The sequence below is a fragment of the Camponotus vicinus genome, unplaced genomic scaffold (genome assembly GCF_025532165.1).
Source record: "Camponotus vicinus isolate PSW18456_S1 unplaced genomic scaffold, iyCamVici1.0 SCAF_7, whole genome shotgun sequence".
NCBI lineage: Eukaryota > Metazoa > Arthropoda > Insecta > Hymenoptera > Formicidae > Camponotus > Camponotus vicinus.
The window spans coordinates 8,585,466-8,603,294 of record NW_028141979.1 but is presented as its reverse complement, the minus strand read 5'-3'; the positions used below and the strand labels follow the sequence as shown (position 1 = coordinate 8,603,294).

The 17,829-nt window shown below is 26.0% G+C and overlaps 1 protein-coding gene across 6 annotated transcripts; it reads right to left on the bottom strand.

Moving 5' to 3' along the window:
• Window positions 1-2,368: 2,368 nt before the first annotated feature.
• LOC145974641 (aminopeptidase N-like) lies at window positions 2,369-16,023 on the bottom strand. Of its 6 annotated transcripts, none has more exons than XM_083104608.1 (14): window positions 15,905-16,023; window positions 14,904-15,398; window positions 13,748-14,194; window positions 13,177-13,360; window positions 12,552-12,693; window positions 12,079-12,160; window positions 11,074-11,411; window positions 7,935-8,209; window positions 5,770-5,984; window positions 5,340-5,636; window positions 5,177-5,246; window positions 4,607-4,687; window positions 4,238-4,424; window positions 2,369-3,802 (listed from the first exon to the last, which is right to left on the bottom strand). In XM_083104608.1, the coding sequence occupies exons 2-13, from the start codon at window positions 15,341-15,343 to the stop codon at window positions 4,272-4,274; spliced, it is 2,724 nt and encodes a 907-aa protein (XP_082960734.1). In that variant the 5' UTR covers window positions 15,344-15,398; window positions 15,905-16,023; the 3' UTR covers window positions 2,369-3,802; window positions 4,238-4,271. The 6 variants fall into 6 exon arrangements, with proteins under 6 accessions (XP_082960734.1, XP_082960733.1, XP_082960736.1 ...); XM_083104607.1 differs by having other exon boundaries at window positions 4,243-4,424; XM_083104610.1 differs by having other exon boundaries at window positions 4,243-4,424; window positions 14,904-14,955.
• Between the last annotated feature and the right edge of the window lie 1,806 nt (window positions 16,024-17,829).

The following is a 17,829-nucleotide window of genomic DNA, read 5'->3' as shown; positions in this document are numbered from 1 at the left end:
AGGAAAGATATATCGGTTCTAAATAATTTATTTTCAAATTTATCAAGTTTTTCACACACACAAGTTTTTATATGTATATGCATTTATTTACTATTATATCAATACTAAAAATGTTATGGACCCAAAATTTTTAATAATTCGAATGTAATTTTAATTCTTAATCTTTTAAATATATTTCAGTTTAAAATTTTTTAGTTGATATCATGTGGCGAGGGCTTCATTATTGCACACATGCATATTGGTTGTTAAATCTTCGTTCGACGTGCCCCGCAAGAATCGTAGTTTATACATGTGAAAAAGATTTACCCAAGTGGCAAAAGTTTTACGTTTTGGACCACTTATTTTTGCGTTTTCTTCTAAGGAAAATGTAGGTGAAAACAATGAATTGAGTCGCACTTCGATAATTAGCTTTATTCTAAAACTTGGCTAACACGCGACTGACGGCTTTTTCTTTTCGATCACACGACGAGGCCACTTAGATCCCACAAAAGGGACGACAGGGCCATTCTGACCCCCAAAAGGGCATGCGCTATAGATACAATACAGTGAAAAGAAACAGATCTCATAAAATACATAATGAAAAAAAACAAACCTCGGAGCGTATATTAGCTGGGCCTTAACACATATTGCACACGTGATATTAATACATACATTATTGAACACATTGCACACATACAATATGAAAATGGCTTTGCATAATTAGAATCCACAATTGAAAGATACTGATACTGGATTGCTCACAGAATCCCATCTTAAAATCTTCAATCAATTTGATGATAAGATTTCCGTATTCGACTCACTTTCGAATTCAATCAACTTTTGCAAGCATGTAGTACTAAATAAAGTCGATGCTAAAAGAGCGAATGTGCAGAAACATTTATTTTTTAAGATAGTTGAATTTTAATTATCTTCTCAAATGAACAATATTTAAGAGATTTCCATATAGAGAAAAAATATTAGAATTCAAAAATATTTTGAATCTAGAACTATACTTTTGAAATAGAAATGAATCTCGCTTCATGTGAAAGTCGATAACCCGTGTGAAACAAAACAATTATAGACCTTATTTCGGGCCGCTGTGCTGTCAGTGACCCACTCAGTTCTCTAAAGGATTAATCTTGCGCAATTGAAAAATTCAACATTTATAAAAATTTGAAGACCTCAACAAAACGTTTCTGCCCATTCGCATTTGTGGCATTTGATTTCATTTAGTACGTGTACTACATGTCTGTAAAAATTGATCAAATTCGGAGATGGATCGCATATAAAAGTCTTGCCCAAAGCATCAAATTATATTTTTATTTTTTACATGAAATAATATCATTTGTACAATGTGTATCTGTGCAATAATATGTGTGCAATATGCATGTGTGTAATTTGTGTATGTCTACAATAATTTATTTAACTTATTGGTTATATTATAGACGTAATCATATTTCTCATTATTTATAAATTCCTTGAAACATCAAATATGAATAAATAATATAAATATATTAACGTTTGCCATAAAAATAAAATTAACTTTTATTTATCTCATACAAATAAATCAATTATGTTCATATATTTATACAAAGTGTTTTCTTTAACCCTTACACCTAAAATAACAGGGTTATTTTTACATATACAAAAAATGGAAAAGAAAAAAGTTGTATGAATGAAAGGGGGACATAAGACAATTATTTGGTGACAATTATTTGATCTTGGATAGTCATTTGAAGATCACAGGAAGATCACCTTCAAATTCTTAAATGGAAACCCCCATTTTTCATTACACATTCTTGTAGCTTACCTCGAGAGCTTTTCAATACACTATAATAAAGTATTTTTTCATTGAGTACTTTTCGAGTTATGAGGCTTGAAATAATTTCTTAATTTTACATAAACCGTAAAATATCTAGTAAAATATTTATTGCTCGATTATCTTATTTCAATACTTATATACACAAAATAATGTGCGAAATAAAATATAATAAAAATCTCTTATAGAAATCTAACGCCAAAGGTTACGAAGTTAATCCTCGTGAAATGGAAGCCGATGAAAAGTTTCTCACAGGAGTATGTACATAGAAAATTCGACTAATTGTAAGATAATTATGGATAATAATCTCGTTTGTAAGAGAATGATATCCACGAGCTAACACATCGATTAAAGTTACATGGTGCGGATTAAAGGAATTTTAAGGAAAAATTGTAATTCTCAATCTCATTGCTCGAGCACGTTTTTATAAATCGTGCGAGAAGATGTTTCAGTGATTGTAAAAAAGTGCTGAGATTTTTTATGAAGTTTTAAAAATTATTTTTAAATTTCTTTTTATTGGAATATTCATGATTTCAATTAAAACTTTATAAACTACTTATGAATTTTATTACAAAATTTTATATTAAAATTATTTTAAATACATGTTCCTCAAGGTATAAAATCACATAATGTTTGTGCAAAGTTTATTCTTACTATTTTTTAAGCCTGAACCTTTTTTATAGACATTATTAACAATGCATATTTTTATCGTAGATAGAATAAAATATATTCGTAATTTTTATAATCTTTCTATCTAAAAATAATTACAAAATGAGTACATGTTTAATATTATTAATTTTTACAGCAACAATATTACAATTTGTGCACAATTTTTCTTTGTCTTTAGTTTTGTCATCGCTTGTATCACAATTAATCAACGTAAATAAATATTTCTAATATATTTTTGATTGTCTAAATCTAATAATACTATTTTTATAATAAACGGAATAGAAATTAATAGCAATTAATAGAATAAAAACAAATCTAGAAAAATAGAAATTTCGTAATATTATATGTTAGTATTACGTGAACACACTAAGATCTAATAGTGAATAAAAAGAAGATATAACATTTATAGATAATAAATTCTCTTGTGTTCATCAAATTTTTAATATTACAAGTTTATACATACATAGACACACATACATATATATTTAATAGATAATGAATAATTATCTTATATTATATTAATTCGAATAACCTCAATGTGTGACATTTAAGCGTTTTGTCCATTTTAATATAAATTTAATTGTCAATTCATTTTCTATTAGAAACATGAAATTACAGATATCAAATATTTGTGCCATATACATACATATAATAACATACTACTGATATCTTGCGGCAAGCACGATACATTTTTGACATTAATTTAGAACTTTAGAAGCCTTAGAAATCTTCGAATTAAGAGAATAAGTCGTTTTCTTTACAATAAAAAATCTTTCCATTAATTAGAAAATTATAATATGTAATTTGTTCTAATTTTTTAAATAAAATAATCAGTATCATCTGTATTGAATTTATTCTGACAACAAAATTTTTAAACTCTAAATTCCACAAAGAAATTAAGTTAAGTCCAAATCAATTTGTTGAATCTAATTCAGTACAGGACATCTGATATTTTATTCCAATCTATTTATTTAACATTTGATTCTAATTTATATATCATTCGCTTGTTCATTTTTTCTCTCTTCTTTTACTAGACCTATTGTAATTATGATAAATAATAATTGTTAGATATTCATTTTCTACCATTACTGCGTTGTTATAGTTATAAAAATGATTGCCCTTCACTAGTTCCTTTTTGTCACAGGTGTAGTTTACTCTCTACCTTTTGCATTATCCAGTCGATATCATTCGGTTACTTCTGTTGTAATAATTATTTGACGCTCATTCAATATAATTTATTGTACTGTATATAGGAAAAAAGTATATATATTATATACTTTTTTCTTATGTAGAGTACAATAAAGTTACATCTATCAGCTCGTTGTGTTTCATGTTCTGTTCAATAAAAATAATTATCATTAATCATTAACTCTTTGAATTTATGATTAGTATCTTAAGTTTTATCTTATGTTTTATAAAATTAATTTGTATATAATAATTGTGAAATACTTCATATGTGCATTACATAAACACATTCATCTTATATGAAATATTCTTTTTTATTATCACACACAATTAATATTTAAAAAAACAGAAATATTATAAGAATTATCGCGTAAAAAAATCGTAAAAGAAAGAAAACGTGATAATGTTTACTATCACTGTTTAAATACAACGCATTAACTTTTTATTCTATTTTAATGCAATCGCTTTGTTGTCATTATCGTATATGTACTTTTTATATTCATGAATGCGTATTTTCAACCAAAATAAAGAAATGAAAATACAAAAACTATTCAAAAACTATATCAAAAATAAATATGTGCATACATTACATTTTACTATCTTTTCCTACTTTGATTGATTAATTAGTATATAATTTAAATATATAATCATAGTCTTTTGTAAGATATCGATATTGGTACAGTTGAGTCTTTATTTGATGAAAACGTAGTTCTAACTTGCGGTTTACATACATTTTTATCATATTCATTGTAAGTGGCAAGGATTTCCATACCTAAAACGGATTATTTTAATATTTATTTCAACAATAATTTCTTTTCATAAAAGTTAGTCATAATTTTTGGTTATTAGCATAATTAGCATAAGATAGTTATTTGATATAAAAATAAATACATAAATAAATTAATAATAAGAAATTCATAACGAAATATGTATATTTAGATTTCTATAATTTACCGTGTCACCGTTTTCATGATGTTCATAATTAATCGCAAATTCCATATTATCCTTCAAATTAATATCCGTGTACTTCTTTATCTAAAATAAATTATTTTTTTAGTTTAATATGTAAATGTTAATTTTGCCCTATAATGTAAGAATATAATTTAATAACATATAATTTGTCTTTAGTATAATTATGCAATGAAATGCAAGTCTGATAAGATTTCTCATTTCTATAAATTATTAAGTTTGTGACAACTTCCATTAGAGAGAGAAACTGTTTAATATTGGTCTTTCAAAATTGCATTGTGTTTAAGATAAATAAAAATAACATGTGACTAATAATAGAAAAAGCTTCATAATTTATATATAAATATTCCAATAATATCCCATTAATGTGTCCCAATAATCGGCGATTCTAATACATATATCATAGAACAGATAAATCTAGAATATGTTTAGATAGACAGTATATATACTGATAATTGAGAATCAAATCAAGAGATTAATAAACTATTATATATATATATATATATGTGTATGTGCATGTATAAACAAGCCTACATATAAATGTATAAAATTTACCTTATTAAGTTGTTGTTTCGAATATACATGGTTAATAATCATAGTTAATGCTGTAATAAAACTAATTTCTCTATAAAAATAAAATAATAGATATATATAGTTAGAAAATGGAGTAAATCTTCATTGCACAAGTATTACGTATTTATAAAAAAGTAGTCATTACTTGGGTTTTCTTTTCTCTAAATCGTCTAAAATGAAATCAAATACTGGAGTATTCTTTGCATGCCTCGCAACAATAGTACAAAAACTGTTTATACGATCGATAGCTGTTACATTTGTCATATTAGCCATTAAATGCATATAATGGAGAATGAATGAAGCACTTTTGGGACAAGCTAAAAATTTTAAAATACTATAATCTGATTCCCTCGAATACATATAAAACACTTCCATCCAAGTATCTTTACTCAATGCTATCAAACCATTGCAGAATGTCCATTCTTTCCATCCGTTCATAATTCTATGATATTCAAAATGAAATATACATAGATTATTAAAATTTGTAATTTTAACAAGTATGTATTTCACAAAATACGAGAGAAATGTATTTATGAAATGATCGTGATTGAAAAATAATTGCAAAAAGTAATTACTTGTATGGTGAAGATTTGTTACGATTCAAAAGATACCATTCTAATTCATCATTTGCTTTTGACAAGCAATAATCATGACCCATATTACATAACCACCTTGCAGCCTCTTGCTTTAAATATTTAGTGGAAGCGGACTCCCAAATGATTTCACGTAGTTTAATATCGAAAGATTTTGTTTCCGGAAAGATCTCATGCAATGATTGCATTATTTCTGTCTACAAATTGTCAAGTAATATAAAAAAATATATATATTTTTCTATTAATTTATATATTTTAAAAGAATTGATAAAGTTTGATAACATTTTTATGCACGCATATGCTGGTATTTAAGACGCTATGCAAATAATATAATAATCATTTTATAAAATTAAATACATAATAATAAACGAGTAATTATAATACACTAATTAACACAATTTGATATTTATTATTATTATTCTTAATACTAAACAAATAATTGCATGAAAATTTAAAAGCGGAAGCAGTTTAATGAACTTTGGATAGTTAAACATTGTATATGTTCATCGATATTTTATCAAAAGTATTTTTAAAATATAAAATTTTAAAATATACGCGTTCGGTATATTGTTGATATATATATATATATATATATATATATATATATATATATATATATATATATATATATAGGATATATATAAGGGGAGTTCTCTCTCTCCCCTAGTAGCGGACACTTAAGGTTATTATATTATATATATATATATATATATATATATATATATATATATATATATATATATATACAGGGGTGTTTCATAAGTGGTGGGCAAAATTTCAGGAATGGATTCCTCATGCTTAGAGAAGAAAAAGAAAGTTAATCAACATAGTTCCGAAAATGATTAGATTTTGAGTTATTAAGATTCTTGTAATATAAAATTTTGTCTCATTTCTCGTCTTAGAAGTCCTTTTACAGGCATCAACAATGTTTTTCAAGTTCGGCGGCCTATGTTTACGTTAGCGCGGTATATTATTCTTATTCTTCTTTACGTCGAGAACTGCACTTTATGCATGATGGTGCTCCCGCACATTTTAGTCTCCTTGTCCGTCAGCATCTCGATGAAACGTTTCCTGGCAAGTGGGTAGGTAGAGGTGGATCAATTGTTTGGCCCCCACGCTCACCAGATTTAAACCCGTTGGACTTCTTTCTGTGGGGTTATGCAAAGTCTTTAGTGTATTCATCTGCAGTGGATAACGTAGAAACTCTCCGCAACCGAATTGTGGCAGCTTTTCAGACGATACGCGCCACGCCAGGAATTTGGGAGCGTGTTCGGGACTCAATGAAACGACGAGCTGAGGCTTGTATTGTGACAGGAGGTGGACATATTGAACATTTCCTCTAATTGTTCAAAATCTTAATAACTCAAAAACTAATCATTTCCGGACCTATGTTGATGAACTTTTTTTTCTTCTCTTAGCATAAGGAATCTATTCCTGAAATTTTGCCCACCACTTATGAAACACCCTGTATATGCGTGTGTATACAGGGTGTTTTAAGAAGGTATGTCAAAAATTTAAGGAGATATTCCTCACACTTGAAGGATGAAAAAATGTTATATAGACATAGGTGCGAAAATGCTTATTTCAGGAGTTATGTTGAAAATACTGTTAGCTGTATTATTTACACAAGGAAAAATTTAGGATTAATTATTGTAGACGACAATCGTTTAATTAGGCTTATTTACATTTGGTTTTAATGTGACCTTGAGTATCTTACAATAAATGTTAAAAATGTTCACCGTCCATGAATCGATGCGTCGACGTGTCACTGCTTGTATTCAGGAAAATGGTGAACATTTTCAACATTTATTGTAACATACTCAAGGTCACATTGAAACCAAATTTAAACAAGCCTAATTAAATGATTGTCGTCTACAATAATTAGTCTTAAATTTTTCCTTGTGTAAGTAATACAGCTAACAGTATTTTCAACATAACTCCTGAAATAAGCATTTCCGCACCTATGTCTATATAACATTTTTTCATCCTTTAGGTGTGCGGAATATCTCCTTAAATTTTTGACATACCTTTTTAAAACACCCTGTATATATATATATATATATATATATATATATATATATATATGTATAAATTATTTAATATAAAACACAGGTTTTTTTACTTATACAAACTAATATTATTTATACCTTTATTGATACGCTTTCTGGAAATGCAAAGAAACCCGACATATATTCCAAGTTTTTGAACATAGGATACCATGCGATATAATCTGTATCATGTCGCAGGTAACGTGAAATATTCAAGAATAGATTCAAATTAAATTGGCCTGACATCACAAAATGAAATGCGTCGTCGATGATTTTAGCACGATCGAGAACATGTATTTTTTCAAAGGTGTTGAAGTTCAGGTATTCCGAAAGTCTACTCCAATTCTCGGCGTCATAATTAACGCGATAGCATCCTGTTATATGATAAATAAATTCTATCAATGAATTAAATTAAACTTTTTTGATTGAATTTGTCAAGTAATAATTTGAAATATCTTTTATCTTCTTATATTCAAAGCGTATAAAAAAATGTATTAGAAATTGTGTATTAAAAATTGTCGTAAGAAGCAAATTGTGGATTATTAATATTAAATTATGTCACGCTGACAAATCAATATATTTAGAGTGCTATGCAAAGAGAGAATTATGATAACTTAAATTGATTTTAACTACATTCATGATAATCAAATTATACAATATATTTCGTTGTGCGTAACATTTTAATGTATGTACAATCTTTAGATCATGCTTGAAATTTTATTATAACAGTACAGTACAGACAAAATTTATCAAATAGAAATAATCAGTTAAAAAATAACTCATGTATACAGGATAGGCCATTTTAATCTACGCACTAAAATATCTCAAAATCTATAAGTTTAAAACAAAAATGTTTCAGACAAAAGTTGTATGGTTTCGAGGGGGCCATAAGAGGGTACTATTGCTTTGACGTTGAAGAGTTATTTGAATGTCACATGAAGGTCACCTTCAATTTCTTAAATAGAACTCCCTATTTTTTATTGCATATTCTTGTTGCTTATCTCGAGAGCTTTCCAAAACACTATAATAAAATATTTTTCCCTTAAGTACTTATTGAGTTATAAGGCTTGAAATCATTTCTTAATTTTACATAAACCGTAAAATATCTTGTAAAATATTCATTTTTCGATTATCTTACCTTAATACTTTTACGTACAAAATAATGAGAGGAATCAATTGCTGTAAAGAAAACACATAGTTGTTGCGAAGAAAAAATATGTAATTTGCAATTAACAATTACATTACATATTTTTTCTTAAAAATAACTATGTGTTTTCTTTACACCAATTGATTCCTCTCATTATTCTGTACATAAAAGTATTAAAGTAAGATAATCGAAAAATGAATATTTTACAAGATATTTTACGATTTATGTAAAATTAAGAAATGATTTCAAGCCTTATAACTCAATAAGTACTTAAGGGAAAAATATTTCATTATAGTATTTTGGAAAGCTCTCGAAATAAGCTACAAGAATATGTAATAAAAAATAGGGGGTTCCGTTTAAAAAATTGAAGGTGACCTTCACGTGACCTTCAAATAACTCTTCGAGGTCAAACCAATGATACTCCCTTATGGCACCCTCGAAACCATACAACTTTTGTCTGAAACATTTTTGTCTTAAACTTATGGATTTTGAGATATTTCAGTGCGTAGATTAAAATGGTCTACCCTGTATGTATGTGTAACAAATTGTAGATTATTATATTCAATTAAATATAATAATTAAATTATCCAATAATTAAATTTTTAAATATTAAATAATTTTAATCATTGTTGAATAGGGAGGACTTCAGTTGCCATTCCCGATTGCCCACATTCCGATTGCCTACATGTACTATTGCACACACGAAAAAAATAAAGAAACGAAAGTACGATTGCACACATGACATTTTGCACACATAAAGTAAGAAAATCATATTAACACTTTCCACACACGACTTTATTGCACACATGACATTATTGCACACAAATACATTGCACACATGATATTATTGTACACATGCACATTGCACACATAATCTTAATACACATATGATATTGAACACATATAAACACATTGCACACATACAATAAGAAAATGGCTTTGCATAATTAGAATCCACGATTAAAAGTGCAGACTGATACTGGATTACTCACAGAATCCTATCTTAAAATCTTTAATCAATTTGATGATAAGATTTCCGTATGCCACTTTCGAATTCGATGAATTTTTACATGCATGTAATACTACATAAAGTCGAATCCTATAAGAGCGGATATGCAGAAACATTTATTTTTAATATTTTAATTTTAATTATCTTTTTAAATGAATAATATTTAAGATTTCCATATAGAAAGAAATATTAGAATTTAAAAATATTTTGGACCTATAGGACTATACTTTAGAAATAGAAATGAATCTCGCTTCGCGTGAAAGTCAGTAACCCATGTAGAATAGAACAATTATAGACCTCATTTCCGACCGCACTATGTTTAGTGACCAACTCAGTTCTCCAAGAATCGACTTTGTGCTTACACAATCGAAAAATTCAAGATAATATAAATAATATAATATAAAAATAATAAAAATTTGAATACGTTAAAAACAAAACGTTTCTGCCCATTTGCATTTGTGGCATTCGATTTCATTTAGTACGTACTATATATCTGTAAAAATTGATCAAATTCGGAAATGGGTCGCATACGAAAGCATCTAATTATATTTTTATTTTTTACATGAAATAATATCATGTGTGCAATGTATGTGCGCAATAATGTCATGTGTGCAACTGTACTTTCGTTTCTTCATTTTTTTCGTGTATGCAATAATACATGTAGGCTATCGGGATGTAAGCAATCGGGAATGTTGGCAAAAGAAGCTGTCGGCAAAATGTTGTGCGCAAACGAAGCAGTTGGCAATCGGGAATGTAGGCAAACGGGACCCTCCTGAGCTATTCCATATATAATTTGTATATAAAATCAATTCCTCACAATATTCCTCGTAAAAAGTTAAGAGTAAGATAGCCAAAAATTGAATAGTTTACGAAATATTTTATACTTTAAGTTGATAAAGTTTTACACAAAAACTATACATCTCGTAAAATATTTATTTCTTGATTACCTAAATACTTTTATGCATAGAATAATGAGAGATATCAATGATATAAAGAAAACACAAACTTTTTTAAGAAAAAGTATGAATTTGTAAAGAGCAGCTATATGTAAAAGTATAATAAATTTATTGATAAATATTTACCACTTTGTAGTGAATTGACTAATATCCAGTCATTCTTGCCCATGAAATCTTTAATAATTTGTGAATGGTACGAAATATGTGGTGTTAGCCACACTACACTCAAAAGTTCCTTCAAATTGGTCTGCGTAATAATGTTCAATGTCCATACATCTATATTAGAATCTTCTACCGATATATTCAAGCTGTATTTATCATAATTCCTTTGCACATTTATCACAGGATAACGATTTAGCTCTATCCAATTAGTTATTTTATATTCTAAATTGTATTTCATTCCGAAAGATGATTCATCCAGGGCAGATTGCATAACGTTCCAGAAATCATTACTGCTTGTATAGCTAAAAATCCCACCGAGTAAAAAATAAGAAAATATTAGTAAAAGAAGATATTTTAAGAAAAATATTGTAATGCAATTAAGATTTTTAAAGAACGAAGTTTGGAACGAAAATTGAAAGAGCAGTAGTGATAGTAGTGTAAATTATATTAGATAGAATTAGAACGATAAGAGAAAATATTAATGATAAATGGTAGAAAAGATTAAATAGAATAGTAATTAAAACAGATAAATATGAATAGAAAAGAAATAAAAAAATATACAAATAAAAAGAATTAAAAGACATAAGTAGAGAACATATGAGAAAATATAAAAAACAAGAATTAAGAGCGAAAATACAGATAAAGAAAGAAATTAAGGAAAATCGAAAGAAGACGAAAATTAAAATAATAAGAGTAATAAGTACGAACAAAATAAAATAGATAGATAAAAATTAACATAAGAAAAATTAACAAATCTTGAAATTACCATTAAAAATTAAATATAAATATAAAATTAGAAACATAAAAGTATAAAGGAATAGAATAGAATGTCGAGAAGTAAATAAAATTAAACTTCAAAAATTAAGAAATAAAACAAAAAATAAATATAAGAAAAACAAAATTAAAAAATCATTTAAAAATATGTATTTAAATTTATAATATAATCATATTGTAATCTGTATTACTCACAGTTGATTTAAATATATTTTGATACTATTCCGGAACATTTTTTCGGTGAGTACAGTTTGCAATGTGCGGAACATAATGGTTGCTATGAAAATTAACATTTTAAAGTAAAAATGTAGTATGTGTAAAATAAATTTGCTATACAGCATTTGAATATATAAATTTATGAACATAACTGATTTATAATTATGTAAACAATAATATAAATAAATTATATAAAACAACTAACTTATACATAAAACAAGTTATTATTTTATTATATATAATGTTTTTTACACGAGGCATTAAAGAATTTATCGACAATGAATTATTTGCTTAAATATTGAAATTACTATTAAAAATGAAATATAAATAAAATTAAAAATATAAAAGTATAAAGGAATAAAAAAGAATGTCGAGATGTAAACAAAATTAAATTTCAAAAATTAGGAAATAAAACAAAAAATAATTATAAAAAAAGCAACATTAAAATATACCCTTGATGTAACGAGGAATTTCAAAAGAGTTATTGAATTTTGATTCGATTGTGAGCGGCCATGTGTCCTTGGTGCTCCAATGAAGAAAATCATGTTGCATTTGAACCACAAAGTGTTCTGGTATCCATAAATGTGGGGATATCTGGATACGAAAAAATTTTATATAAATAAATATGTAATAAATAACTTAATCAAAACAAATATTCACACATTAGCAACATACATTAGAACTACAATGAATTAAACAAACCTTACATATTAAATAAAATTTACACACATTCGTTCGTTGAAATTTTCTTAAGTTTAAGTTTAAAAAATATATTCAAGTATCTAATGATATTCAATAATATCATTTCAAATTATGTATTTTTAAAGTTATTTAAAAGTATATATATGTATATATTAGTTTAATGTTGCTTATGTAGCAAGCTTCGGCTGATATAGATCACAAATTTTATAAAATAATTCCGATCTAACTTACGTTAATATATATTGAGAGAATGATAAAAAATATTTACAAAGCTTTAGAAATATTTTACATTTTGTACAGAGAAATCTGAATATTTTTATGTCATTCCGATTATGTGTGTGTGATTGAAATAATTAACGTTAATTATAAAATAACCTCATTGGCGGCGCAAATTCCAAGGAACGTAGCTAAACCTTTATTTAACCAGGGTTCCCATTCAGCTGGATTGATTGCATTATAAAGCCATTCGTGTACCATTTTATATGTTACTACTTGCGTTATTTCAAGTATTTGGCGTATCTCATAATCTGATTCTGAATCAAAAATAATATCTGCTTCTCTAAAAATAATTCGCAAATATTGCAATAAAATCGAGAATTCTTTTCTTACGTTAGCGATCGCTGTTCAGTTGTACAATCACTAGACACACTTTTAGAGAATTCTTGTTATGAATATAATTAGTTACATCAGAGATTAATTATATTTCATAATCAATTCGTGTGTTAATCACATTGTAAGACTGCGACAATTCTGTTTAAGAATACATTTAAATAAGGTGCGACAAAAGAAAAAGGAACAAAACGTGTATTTTATACAGGGTGTATATGTTTCACAGTTATATACACACACATAGGTATCACACTTTATAATATTGAATATATCGAGAAATAATATTGAGTTTTAATATAGAGATTTTAGCATTTCTTTTAAATCAAAATATATTTACCTGTAAAGAACGAATCCCAACTTTATGTCTTCTTCATCTAACAACTTCGGAATTGCGATATGATTTATTTCTGGTGTTTTCCTAATGTTTGGAAATCTCGTTTCTAAGAACTGCAGAGTAAATTTAGCAGTTGTGTGTGCAAATTTCACGGACTGTAGGATGCCTATTCTGCACCAGAATCTGACTCTCTGATTGCTTTCGAATGTAGGGGTAAGATGAACTAGACCCACCGCTATCATATTTTCGGCCATTCTGGGAGTAATTTGGAAATGTGTCCATATCATGTTATTTGTGTCTATATTCATTGCCCGTACGGGCATATTTGACAAAGCCGTATAATTTTTATGATGCTTTATGGAAATGTTATAACTAACATATGTAGCATCCTTCAAAAATGGAAATAATCTCCGAGTCGCAAATGTGTGATAATGCGTTGCGGCCAACCACCTAGCATATATAACAATGTATTTTAAATAACAAAGTGTATTCAGTTAAAGGAAAAGAAAACAGAAATAGAAAATATACAAATGTATATTAAGACTATTAAAAATATTATTAAAAGAGTAATTGTAATATGTATATTTTATATTTATATGTATATTTTATATCTATATTATATTTACATCTATATATGTATATTTTATATTTATATGTATATTTTATATCTATACGTATTTTATCATTATACTATATTTTTATGTAATATACACGGATGTTATAAACAATTTTTGTAATATCTATAATATCTATAATAAATGTAAAATATATAAAATAATATATTCACCATATTCTCTAAAAATTGCACTTACAAGATAATAAATATGTGAAGATAATAATATAACATATAACAGCATTTTTAATATTTAAGATTTCGTTATTTATGTGTGACCAATATCTGTCTCGTAAAAAGTATTTGACAATAGAAATATTATATATATTTGCAATGCAAAAGATTTTTCCTGAATTAATTATTTATAAGGAAATTTTTGTGAATTATAAGAGAACTATGTTTAAATAGTAATTTATTAAATCATACGCATATATGTTAAAACTATATCAACCATAGTAATAATAATAACAGGAATAGTTTGCAAAAGTTGAAGCAAGAATCGTATTTATAACGTCTAAGTTATTTAATGGTTTAAAAATTACTCACACTCTATTATTTTGTTGATTCATGTAGGAAGTTCTAAAGCCTCCATCTTCAGCTAAAAGACCGGAAAATTTCATATATAGAATGTAACTTCCTGATGATAAAACATACGGAAAAGAAATGGTGGTTATATACGTTTCTAGGTCATGGACAAATTTCTTAGCCCTATGGGTAGAAACTTTTTCTTCATTTTCTTTAGATATTTGTGTATTGTTTGTTAGTATAGTTTTACTTATAAACAGATTTTCTGTATAACAATATATATGTTGCGTGTCATAAGGAATATAAGTACTAACATTGTATTCGCCGTGGAAGATATCTTGATTGGCATATAGTATAAAGTGGATGTTACAATGGTGTAAGTAATATAATTGTGCATTAATAAAAGGAGCCGCAGCAACAATAAATATTAAACTGCAACTTAATACTTTTAGGAGTGCCATGTCACTCTTTTTCTTTCTTCATTGGTCTTAAATATCTAAATAATCATCTTTTCCTCTTGAAAAAAGAGACAAATAAAATAATATTTATGTGGAATATATATGTATGTATATGTATAATAAAAAATTTGCTTTCATTGTTGCTTTTATTATGTATAAATAAAGAGAGAGAGTAAAATATCATATCATTTTTTATTAATAAAATGTATATAATAAGATATATCTTAGGGTAAGAGAAATTCTTATAAATTTTCAATATATATTTTAGCAAACACAATATATTAATTTGATTAAATTTATCATGCTTTCACATTTAATAAAGAAGTTCTTTATTAGACATTTGAGTAGAAATTAAATTGAATTTTATTTGAAAAATAATATAATAATATATGCTTTAAATGAAAATGTTGACCCTTTTAATAATTATGGAAAAGACAGCTTCAGACGAAAAGAATTATTATTTTTGCACTTCAAAATTATTTGAATTGTCCTCAACGAATAAAATGTACATATTTCATTTATTTTTTTTTAAACGGCCATGTATTTTGTTTTGTTATAACTCACCTCGTATATTATGATGTAAGCAGAATTTAGTCCTTTGATAATAATTAAGTATAATTAACTCTTTATTGCTATAAATTATTAATATTGAAAATATATCTATATTAATTTGATCTTGCCGTTCTGAGATACTACCGAGAAATGCCAACGTTCGACAAGCGATCATAATAAGCATGTTATGGAAACAATCCTCAAGATCAAAATAATATGAAACCAGATTAATACGTGTCTTATCAGTTATTAATCACAACAAAATGCTAATACATGATTAAGTAACTCTCTGCTTTATATATTTAATTAATAATATTTAAAATGCATTTTAGTGCGATTAAAAAGTTGTATTCTCTCCTCTTTTATTTTTTCTTATAAGCTAATAATCCATCGCTGTTTGTATCTTAATTTATTGGGTCTAATTGTAGATTTATGGTATTCAATGTCCAATATATTTTATAAATATATTTTATAAATACAATAAAAATAGATAAAAAGGAAAACTAAATAGAATTAAATTTTGCAAAATTGTATCATAAAATATATGTTATATAATTTCGTAGTTTTGTGTAAGTACTACATAAATGGTAAAATATTATATTAGTAAAAAAATGTGTTCAAGTAAAGATGTAACGTTCTTAGATAATTTATATTCAAATTTATCAAATTTTTCATACACAAACACACATAGGTTTTTATTCGTATATGCAATTATTTACTATTATACCAATCCTAAAAGTGCAAAATGAAATTACCATTAATTCTTTATCATTAATATCTTAAAAATGTTTTATAAAATTCGTATGAAATATTTCAAATGCTCATATGAAATAATATGATGTATATAAATGCATTATATAAACATACATGTCAATATTTATCTTTAAAAATATCCTCTTTTAATTATCACATACAAGTAGTATTTTAAAGAAATGGCAAAATATTATTTATATATTATTATAATCTATTTTAAATACATATGAAAGGTATTTGATTATTGGTTAAAACTGTGCCACCATCATTTATTACGATTGTAAATATTTTATAAATTAGTAAAACAAATACAATAGCGCAAATAACTTGCTGAAATTGCTGTTGCTTCATACAATACAGATAACGATATATAAATAAAGCAATAAAGCAATATATTAAAAGGGATATTAATATTAATCAAAATTAATATTTTTGAATTATATAACATTATATAAATACATTACATTATCTCATTATTTAATACAGTCTTTCTCTGATTGTTAGTTTTTCAGGATCAAATTTTAATTAAATGCAATTATTTGTCGTTATTTAATATTCGTCATAAGATTCGATTATTTCTGACGTTCTTTATAACTTTTAAACATTTCGTATTCTGTGGGTATTATTGCGTTAGACAGCTTATATTACTGTTTTGCTATGATTACTACTTTTGTATTGGAGGAACCAACTTGTTCACCAGATAATAAGAAAGATTTTATTAAAACTTTAAAACTTTTAAATCTCTACTCTTTTAAATAAGCATATCATATTATTCTGATAGTGGAGCGTTTTATAAATTTTATATTTTTTAAATAGAACATCTCTTGGTTTCCTTTGACAAAATCATTTTCCTCAAGCAAGAAACTGATATATTTTATATAAAAAATTTAAATTTATTAACCGTTTTTATATTAGCAAATAATTATTTTGATAGTTCTTTACTATTCAGTATATTTAAAGATATATCCGTTTCTTACTTTAATGTTATCTTTGTATGTACCTTTTATATACATATCCTTTTTCTTTTATATTGTTATTCTTTTTTTCATTATTCATATTCTTATCTTTTAATTTTTAAGTAGATTCTTAATATTTATTTAGCATGTCCAATGTATTATTATTTTGTTATAATAAGTAAACAAATAAATAACTTTAATTTTTAGATGGATGACGACACGAAATAG

Bases quoted from the DNA above. Each gene is read 5' to 3' on its own strand.
- LOC145974641 (XM_083104608.1), bottom strand. From the start codon at position 15,343: ATGGCACTCCTAAAAGTATTAAGTTGCAGTTTAATATTTATTGTTGCT. The intron at 5,247-5,339 runs GTAATGACTACT...TTATTTTTATAG, and splicing joins TTAGAGAAAAGAAAACCCAA to AGAAATTAGTTTTATTACAG. The intron at 4,425-4,606 runs GTAAATTATAGA...AATCCGTTTTAG, and splicing joins ATCATGAAAACGGTGACACG to GTATGGAAATCCTTGCCACT.